General features: G+C 36.1%; 1 protein-coding gene across 1 annotated transcript; it reads right to left on the bottom strand.

Annotated features, from left to right (window-relative positions):
- Positions 1-6,914: 6,914 nt before the first annotated feature.
- LOC114166265 (expansin-A4-like) lies at positions 6,915-10,206 on the bottom strand. The gene is made up of 3 exons (XM_028050983.1): positions 9,883-10,206; positions 9,008-9,326; positions 6,915-7,869 (listed from the first exon to the last, which is right to left on the bottom strand). The coding sequence occupies exons 1-3, from the start codon at positions 10,028-10,030 to the stop codon at positions 7,560-7,562; spliced, it is 777 nt and encodes a 258-aa protein (XP_027906784.1). The 5' UTR covers positions 10,031-10,206; the 3' UTR covers positions 6,915-7,559.
- Positions 10,207-10,588: the final 382 nt, after the last annotated feature.

Raw genomic sequence — 10,588 nt, 5'->3', positions numbered from 1 at the left:
AAACTCTAGCAGCCAAGGGAGGGCTGGAAAACCATCATAAGACAACAAATTGAATGACATTAACCTTAGTTTAATTGTAATTTTCGTTTTGCATCATTAATCCCACATTAAGACACCAATTATTGGCCAATTAAGGGAAAAAGAAAGAGGTTTTGTGGCTGGTTTTGTTGGATGGGTAGAGGAATACGAAAATCAGAGTAAGGTGAGTGTTTGAGTGAGGCATTGAAGCTAAGTTGAGGAGAACTAAGGAAGGCTATTGGTAGTAAAAGAGAATCAATGGCTGCTCAAGTTTTAAGCAAAGGAAACCAGGTTAGGGGAGCTGGAACCGTACTTTTATTTTGTGTTGTTAAATGGTATGAAATGTATGAAAAATTGGATGTATATAACCTGCCCATATCATGTAATTTTTATGTTTCTGGAATTTTCCAGAAACCGCCTGGCGGGTGATGAACCACCGCCAGGTGACTCATCCTTTTCTGGGTTATTTTGGGTTCTAGAGATAGAACCGCTTGGCGGCAAGGCTTGAGCCGCCAGGCGACACGTGACTGCACACCCAGTTTTCTGGGTTTTTGATGAACCGTCTGGTGGTGATGAACACCCGCCAGGCGACGCGAGTCAATTTGGCTCGATTTTAGTGTTTTTTGGGTTTTTGGGTTGATTTTATTCGGGGGAAAGGATAGTGCTAACTGTTTGGAAATGATTGGAAGCCCGAATTCGATGAAGTATATAAAATTGAAGGTTCGATTGGGTGAAAATTGTATGAATATCAATTGGTGGGTTGATGAATTGGGGATTTCATAGTCGCACTAGATTAAGTGGTAAGGTTAGTGGAATTTCATATATGGAGGAGTCTTATGAAGGAATAAAGAATGTAAACATGTGAAAGCAGCCTATTGGATCCTAAATCGAGTGGAATCAAAATTGTAGGGGTTGAAATAAGGTTCACAGGTGTTGAGGAAATTTTTGAGTTCTTGAAACTGCAGGAACCGCCTGGCGGCACCCAATTGGCCGCCAGGCTCCACACTAGAGGTGCGTGGTGTTTTGATTCACGAATTCGTACTTTTTGCGCAACAGTAACCGTCGGGCGATGGTTTAGTCCCGCTAGGCGCCACCATGTTCTTCTAGTTCGCGCAGTTTTCGTAAAACTCCATTTCCCGGTTCGTTAACCGTCCGATTTAAGTGAAATTTTGACAGGTGGTCCATAACATGTGGTTTTTCACTTTGAACGATGGAGATTGGATTTGGAGGTCAGTACCTAGAGATATAAGTCACTCAATATTGCTGATTTTGGAGTCGTTAAAATGTATGAATAAGCCCTTGATTAGTTCAAGTAACTTCTAATGAAGCATAATTGGGTTATGTGGTAAGTCTCTATCAATTTGAATGTTCCTTTTGGTTAGTCACATGTGGAGAATTGATTTGGTGAAGGCATGAGTGTCAATATTAGATTGCATCGGTGCATAAGATCATGTGCTTAAAATTGTTATAGTGTTGCTGCTTATATTTTGTTTAAGCATGCTTGGGATGGTCTATATGACTAGGGGATGAATGCACATGTGAGATGCTATAAGGCCCAGAACATTATAGATTGCAATGCTTTTCATTAGGGGTACTCTGGAATGAGAGCAACTGAGAGCAACCTGTGTGAAGTGTGCTTGAACCTGAACTAAAACCAGTAATGTGCAAGTACTGGTGTAGCGACTGGTAGACATGTCAAAGTGAGCCAACCCGACTCACACGGGTTGGCTCACCACGAGCCGGGTTCAAAATGAGTGAACCCAACCCGGCTCACTTTCTGGTGAGCCAGAAATTTTGTAACCCGGCTCAACCCACCACGGGTTGGTGGGTTAAGTGGGTTGGCTCACCAACCCACCTAAAAAAATTTTTTTTTTTTATTATTCAAATATTTAAATAAATTTTTAAGTAACCCATGAGATGACAATCATAGTAAAATCAAGAATCAATGTTTTGATCATGCTCACCACCAATATATGAAGAATTATTTCCAAGAAAGTATCCATTAGTCTAAGAAAGCACGACTAATATTACAAATTTTCTGTCGTGCTATTCAACAAAATATAAATAAAAAAAACTATACATTTTTTTCATGCTAATTTAGAAAAAATTGTTTATAAGACGGTTACTTGAGTAATTTACTATAAAGATTATAGTTAAAGATTAAAGTATCAACATATATATAACTTGACAATCAAATTAATTAAACATTCAAATAATTCAAATATAATTAAACAACATTCTAGCATTCAAAAATATGAAATTGTGAACAAATATAATTGGAGTAGTAAATAATTTAAAAAAAATTAAAAGAAAATCAAAAAAAATAAAAAAAAATTGTAAAAAAATGTTGGTGGGTTAAGTGGGCCAACCCACCTTCAACCCGGCTCGAACCCGTTTAACCCGTGGGTTAAGTGAGCCGGGTTGAGTTCAACCCACTTTTGAAAAAGTTGAATTTTTCTCAACCCAACCCGGCTCGAACCCGTGGTGAGCCGGGTTGGCTCACGGGTTGAAACCCATTTTGACATCTCTAGCGACTGGCGGTACGTGTCCCCCGCCAGGCAATCTGGAAGCGGCAGCTCCTAGCAGTACGTGTCCCCCGCCAGGCGATTTTGCTGCAGTAGTATTGGTGTTCTTGATTCTGTGGGCTTGATCTACAAGGCTTATGGTGATGCTTCAAAGGTGGGATTGCTAGTGTTCCTTGAGTTGTGGCTCGGAACGTATCCCTTGAGTTGTGGCTCGGGATAGGGGTTAAAGCACGTGGTATTCCTTGAGTTGTGGCACAAAATAGCATCTCTTGAGTTGTGGCTTGGGATGGCGGATGAACACGAGGAACTCTTGAGTTGTGGCTCGGGTTGGCGAGTGTTGCCGGTGGGAGTGTGCTGGTTGTGGCCAGTACGGATGGGTCCAGATAGATTGCCCTCCTCAGTAGTTGACTGACGAGTTTGGTAGTCTTGGGACGTTGCGAACTATGTTCGTATTTGGGAACTCCACCAGGCGTTACGGTGTATGATCCGTAACATGGTTTCCCGCACGTGCTCTATCGGTTGTGGCCGATAGGTATGGCAGCAAGTCACCTAGAAGTAATCACTAGAAGATGTAGAACATGAATAACCTGGTTGTGGCCAGGTGGTATGAATCAAAGGAAGGGAAATCCTTTGGAATGATTGTGTTGTTTATATTGATATGTTTTATATGGGTATATATATATAGTTATATATGTTTATTTTGTTAGCTCACCCTATCTGCTTGTTTTTGGCGATGATCGTGTACGCGGTACACGACAGCAGATGATGTTGCAGGTGGATCTGTTGAGGCTTAGCAGCGAAGCGGGGAAAACTCATGGGAACAGTTTTATAGAGTTTTTTCATTTATGGTTTTGGAATAAAGATGTAATCTATTATGAGACTGTTTTGGTATTTTATTGAATTTTGAGAAGATTTGAACTTAAAGTTATCTTTATTATGAAATAAATTCTTTGAAATTCCCGCGTTTTTGGGAAATGGATTTATAATAAATGTGATTTTATTTTCTTATTTTATATTATATTTTTAAACCCGTAATATCCGGTCGGGATGTTACAGGTGGCAGCCGAAAGGTGGCTGGAAAATGGCCATAAGGAGATGGTAAATGACATTAACAACTCATTTAAAGACTGAATTTTCGTTTAGGTAATTAACCTAGTTTTTAGACACCCTTTAAAAAGAAAGTTTTGGCTAATAGTTAGAGTTTTGCAAAACTAAGGTTAAACCAGAAAGCTAAGCACGAATTATGAGTTGTGGTGAGGTTTGAGTGAGGTTCTTGGGGGCTGAATTGAGAGGAAGCCAAAGAGGAGGGCCATAGTTGATCATTGGAAATTCTCAAGTGTCAAGGTTTTAAAGCAAAAGGATCCAGGTTAGGGGAGCTGGACTCCGTTTTCTTTGTTCTTTTAATAATTACATGAATAATATGATCACTTGAATGCATGGTTCCCATTTTATCTGCGAAATTTTGATTTCTGGAAATTTTCCAGAAATCGCCTAGCGGTGAAGCCTTGTACCGCCAAGTGGCTCATATCAAATTGTGTGTTTTTCTGGGTTCTCTGATGAATCGCCTGGCGGTGAAGCCCTGTACCGCTAGGCGACGCAATTCTGTAACTTTGTTTTTGGGTTCTCTGATGAACTGCCTGGCGGTGATGGATTTCCGCCAGGCAGCGCGAGTCTGTTTGGCTAGATTTTGCGATTCTGTGCGGTTTGAGAGGATTCTGATCAGGGAAAAATCAAAGGTTAGTGGTAAGAGATGAGATGATGTTGTAATTCTTGAATTTTTAGTATAAATGACGTTTAACATTGATGGCACAGTGGAGATATCATTTAGGGCCGACAATATGGGAGTTTTCAATTCTTAGAGTATAAATGGTGTGTAATTGATTTGTGAATCTTGCTGAGTCTAGTTAGTATTGGATAGTAAGACTGCATTCTTATTTTCTCGTGCAAGGATGAGAGGGACTGGATCGAGAAAGGTGAAAAAAGGAGAGTAGGAAGGTTGACAGGCGTGACAGAGCCTGATTTTTCCTAGGTCTGATATACCGCCTGGCGGATTATAGGTTGCCGCCAAGCAGCAGCGTTGCACCAGTGGGTTCTAGAGGTTTTAGTTGGGTTGGTTCGAGTTAGCTGTTGGGATGAGTTTTTGTTACATGATGTGGTTCGAAGGAATTAGTGAAAAGAGATGGAATTTGGGTACCTAGAGGATTATAACGTAAATGGGTTGCGAAAAATCTGTCAGATAAGGGTTTGGTAGCAGAAATATCAATGCAGTAGGTGTTGGTATAGTTTACTCAGGGTAAGCAAAAAGATAAGATTTCATATGACAGTGATAGGCTAAGTAATGGAATAACCATAATACTGTCAGGGAATGTTGTGTGATGGGTTTAGGTTGTATTAGTTGCTGGAGAAAAATTGATGAGAGTCAACTAATCCTAAGCCAAGTAACTCACTAGCATGGTAGTATAGGAGGACTCATATGGGTATACACAAATTTGGTAATAAGATACCATTGAAAGATCGGTACTCTGTGGTGGGCAAATGCATGAATTGAGACTTAACAACTGAGTGGAGGGTAGAGAAATCAGTACCAGACGAGGTTCTAGTATAACGCCTAGCGGCAAGGTTCAACCTGCCAGGCGATAACAACAGAACAGGGAGTCTGCAGGGCGAGCGACTCCTAGCGGTGGGGGCTAACCCGCCAGGCGGTGACTGCTATGTTGCATGTTTTGGGCGTATGGCGGTACGCGTCACCCGCCAGGCGGTTAAGAGGCTGAGAGCGCCTAACAATACGTATTATTAAATGCTGTGTATTTTAAATTATTGCTTTTATTTATTTATAAATCCGTAATATCCTGACGGGATGTTACACCTGGTGTCCTGGTCCGTTGATCAATTTTTAATTTTTTTAATTTTTAAAGATTAAAATTAATTAAAAAAATTAAATTTTCTATATTATATTTTTGTATAAATATAAATATGCAATATTATTATAATTTAAATCATTAACATTTACCAATTAAGTTCCAATTAATAGTTATAATAGAGTAATTTAACATGTAAATATATTAATTATTTCAATTTATCTAATTAAAAATATTAATTGATCAATTAAAAGCTTAAAAAATATTTATATGATTAAATATATTTTAAATATTTATTTGTTAGTGTATATATATATATATATATATATAAACAAATTTCATAAATAAAAATTTAAAATAATTAAAAAAAAATGGTGGGCCAACTTGTCTAAGGCGGGGCGAGTTGTAATTTCTGGCCCATTTTTCAGTGGAGGGTTAATCCAAGACAACCTTTTATTGGTGAGGCAAGGGTGGGACAAGTCGAAATGGACTGAACTAGCCCGCTCCCTATAGTGTTTTAATCCCAAGTTCGATGATAAAGTCCATAAGGTGATATTGATAAGGATTCGATGTATTATCCACTTTAAAAACCAATGTTTCGTCACAATTTTATTCTTAAAAGACTATTCGAAACATGGAAAGATGAAAGCATATTTAAACAACCTTTGACAACAACTCCTCAACGAGATGTGGAACTATCGGACCCAATAAAAATAAATAAAATTATATAATTCAATTACTCACACATATATGATGATAATAATTAAAAGTTTAAATATGTTTTTGATCTTTTAACTTTTAGTGAAAATTGAAATTAATTCTTCTTAAAAACCTTGAACCAATTTAGTCCTTATATTTAAAATTTGTAGATTTAATCCTTTAAACCAATTTTTTTAAGTTTATTTAACATTTCAAACGCGTTTCTCAGCTAACATTGTTTCAAATATAGTCAAACGATGTAAACAAACTAAAATATTATAATGAAATATGTTTAAAACATCAAATAAACTTAATAAAATTTAATTAAAATAATTAAATCCACACATATCTACAAAATTAAAAACTAAATTGATTCAAAGTTTCTAAAAAAAATCAATTCTAATTTTCACTAAAAATTGAAAAATCAAAAACATATTTAATCTTAAATTAAATAATGAATATCCAGTGAAACATCATATTGTTTTTATTTACTTTAACATTTTTTTCACATTAAGTCGAAAAAACTTTATAAATATACAATTTTACAAGGAAAAAAATATTCGTTCAATTTCTTTTATGTTCTTACTAAATTAACATAAGTTAACCCTTACTAAAAGACCTACACACTTTTTCATCATAAGTACAATCTCAACTTTTACTTAATAGAATTTACTCAACTCAAGATCCAATGGTTCTTTATATTGTGAGTTGAATTGAATTTATTCCAGCTTTGATTGAAGAACATAAAAACGTCATGAAACTAGTACTAGAACATAAAGTGCAAGTAAGGAACAAACATATAAATGAAACATAATTGATGCAATTTAAAGAAAGAGACATACATTATAACTGAAACATATTACATAAAGGAGATGCGGGCTACATGAACTTTGCAGCCTCCTCAGCCCACTAAGTCAAAAAGCATTGCTGGGTAATAAATATGCCAGCAACACCCAATTACACTTCACTACTAATTAATAACATCACACACAGATTCACCTTCCAAAAACCAAACCATACCCACCATCACTTTAACTTATCTACCCTTCTCTTACCTTTTGTCCCCACACACATTACCCAACACACCTTCAAAATTTCCCGGGAAAATAAAGGAAAATTGAAGGGGGAAAAACTAAACCAAAGTCAAATAAAACTTAGTTATAGTTTTAGTCTAGAAATTCAAGATAATTCTAATATTGGTTTTCTAACTTGAAAAGAAAACCTTTTTAATCCCTTGAAATTAAAAAGATATACTTTCAAATTCTAATTTTAAAAAGTGATTTTAATGTCTAAATTTTCTTATTTAAAAATCAGAATTATATTTTTTAACTTCAAGGGATTAAGACGCGTTTTTAAATCCAAAAGACCAGAACTAAAATCATCTCACATTTTAGATAAAAAAATTAAATAAAAAAAAACGAAAGCTACGAAAACAGACATTTATGTTTAAATTTTTGTTTCAGATGCGAAAATTCTTGCCCGTGAAGGTCTGACCAAACTGCCAATGAGAAGGCGCCACGTTCCACGAGGTTGACGTGCGTCTGTCACTGCCCGTGACTCTAAAGGAAAGGGCCTGGCCCACTAAATTGGCATTGGATTGCCAATTTTGCCCCCAGTTTCGGCTCATGCTGTTCCACGCACTTTTGCTTCCTTTCACGCTCACGCGCACGATATCCCCTGCACCCGCCACGTTGGAGATCAAAACCAGGTTGAAGTAACGAAAGCCGTTGATCGTGAATCTAATTCCACCAGCCTTTCTGCATGCAACCCTGTACCAAATAAAATATGATTATCATTTACTAATCTGTTCATTTTTTATAAACTTATTTTAATAATCAATCTCAAAACATATTTTATGTTTAAACACAATGAGTTGGAAGATAGAAAAACAAGAATATATGGAAAATAAAGGTAAATTATTAAAAAGTGGTCATGGTCATGGTCCCGTTAAAACTTCGAAGTTTGACCGGGATATTTTGGTAATTTAATATTTTACGGAGCCCCAAAATGCAGTTTTCTTTTGGAAAGAACGTGTCAGGGTGGTGTGTATGACTGTGACCCAACAAAATCACCACAGAACAAGGCTTTGTGCCTTTTATATACACTTGTATTTATTGTGTAAAAAGTTTGATTAATACTTCATCAGAGAATTATAAAGTCAAATATGAGACCATTAAATTTTCATAAATCTTAATAAAAATAAAAATATTTGTGTGCAATGCAAACAAGAGTGGATGTAGCTGCAGATTATATTTTGATATGGTTTTTTCATGTTTGTAAATAAAATCATGAAGGAAGAGAACAATGAATCATAAAGCAAAAATGTCTTCCTCATCTTCTGAGGGTTGTTTTGGAACAGGCCAAAACACATGATTCCTCGGTTTCCACAATGGAATAAGCATCAAATTACGACAATACCCTCTTCGAAATAAATAATAAGAACAATGAACAAAACAAATATTTACCCCATCTTCTATATAGTTTTGCAGAAAAATTAATTGTTTGTTTCTTAAGTTTTGCTTCATGAAAAAAACTTGCAAAATAGTTTTGTGAAAATCAAACATTTTAAAATAAATTAAACACTCGACAATTAAAAACTTTGCTATTATCGTTTTACATCTATCATAATAATAATAATATAAATAAAATAAGCATCATTTTATAAAAAATAATGTGATAAAACATTTTATAAAGATTCATCGTTATTTTGTTAAACATTTGATATACTAAAATAAATACATAACTTTTCTATAAAAATAAAACGTAAAAGAAAAAACTTAAAAAATGCTGATCTGTAAAATAACTAATTACACCTAGTGTTTTATGAACTTTACCATTTTCCAGCTGTGCTATGTTTTCTTAAACAAAAGTTACCAAGGCACACATTTAACGGGGTAAAAATCTCACCGGCGGTAGCTTACGGGAACAATCCCGGCACGGTACTGGGCGATCTTGAGGAACATGGGCATGGCGAGGTCGAAGTGGGGGCGCGGAGGGTTGCACCAGCCGCCATTGTCGCTGGGAAGGGCGAAGTTGGGAGGGCAGAAGTTGGTGGCGGTGATGACGATGGAAGGCCTCCCAGGGTTGCACCACCGTGGATCCTGGTCGCACTTTATCTCGAAACACGCGCCGCAACTCAACCCACTGTTGAACAATGCCGTGCTCAATGCTGCAGTGTTCACCCCATACCCTTGGCTGTATAGGTTCCCGTACCCACATGCCCCACCTGAAAAACATAAACAAATAAAATACATAAATAATTATTCAATCTTTGGAAGTAAAATTTGTATTTTAGAATTACTGGTTATGCATAATCTTTGGAAGGGGCTACCAACATCATTTTTCAATGCATGCATACAACCTAACTAACTTCTCCATTAAGGGTGAGAATAAGGAAGGTAAAGGTGAAGAGAGAAAAAATAGTAAAAAAATGTTATAAAATGAAAGGTGTCTCTATTTGAGGTAATTTAAGAGATTTCAGACAAGAATGATTTTGCTTACCCACTTTTAATGTGAGATTATACAACAAAATCCACAGTGCATGAAATAGTGTTCAGAAATAAAACAAATTAAATGTGAGTTTAAAGAAATTAGAACAGTGTATAGAGGAGAAAGGTGAGATTTTTAAGGTTGCAGAGGTGGAACAAGGAACGGCAGTGGTGTACATTATGAAGAACAGGGGAACCGGACATCATGGGATGAAAGAAATGGGCAGATTAAGGTTTTAAAAAGAGGAACAGGAAGTTGATGGTTGAAGAGTGAGGGTTTATTTGTGTAAATACCCATTGTTCCAGAGGCATCGCTTCCACCGTAGAAAGTAGCGTGAGCACCCTGCCATGCACCACCGGTGTAGACACCGGGAATTCTGGCACTGGTGGCAACGAAAAGAGTAACCAACGAGGCAATGCATAGTGGAACTGTTGCGGCCATGGCTGAGAGAGAGAGAAAGAGTGAAAGGTGTTTTGGACCAAATCTTTTGGTTGTGTTGAGTTTGTAGGGAATGCGCGGCGGCAGAGGAAAGGGGTACTTATGGACGGAGGGAAAGGAGTGGGGGAATCTGCAATAGTCTCATAATAGTTACCATCCAATTAATGCTTTCTCTCTCTAACCATGTGATGATGTGATGTAATTATTTTTGTCGATGGGATAAAATGGATCTTTTTATTTCAATAAGTGTAAACTGAGTTACTAATAAATTGGTTATCTTGTAGGGGTTTTACCAATTAGTTTGAAACTGTTTTCTTTTGTGTGATTAATTTATTAAAGGTTAAAATATTTTTTTTTCTTCAAATTTTAAACTTAATTTTATTTTTGTATTTAACTTTTTTTTAATTTTTTTAAATATTTATGTGTCAATCCAGCAGTGTGTCACGTATCAAAATCAAAGTTTTATATTAAATTTAGTCTTTATATTTAATATTTTTGTTATTTTCAATTTTATTTAAAATTCAGCAATTTTATCTCTTTCGAATTTGGAATCAAATTTAA

Source organism: Vigna unguiculata, chromosome 10, assembly GCF_004118075.2.
Source record: "Vigna unguiculata cultivar IT97K-499-35 chromosome 10, ASM411807v1, whole genome shotgun sequence".
Lineage (NCBI taxonomy): Eukaryota > Viridiplantae > Streptophyta > Magnoliopsida > Fabales > Fabaceae > Vigna > Vigna unguiculata.
Note: the sequence above shows the minus strand (reverse complement) of the source record. Positions and strands in the feature narration are given on the sequence as shown.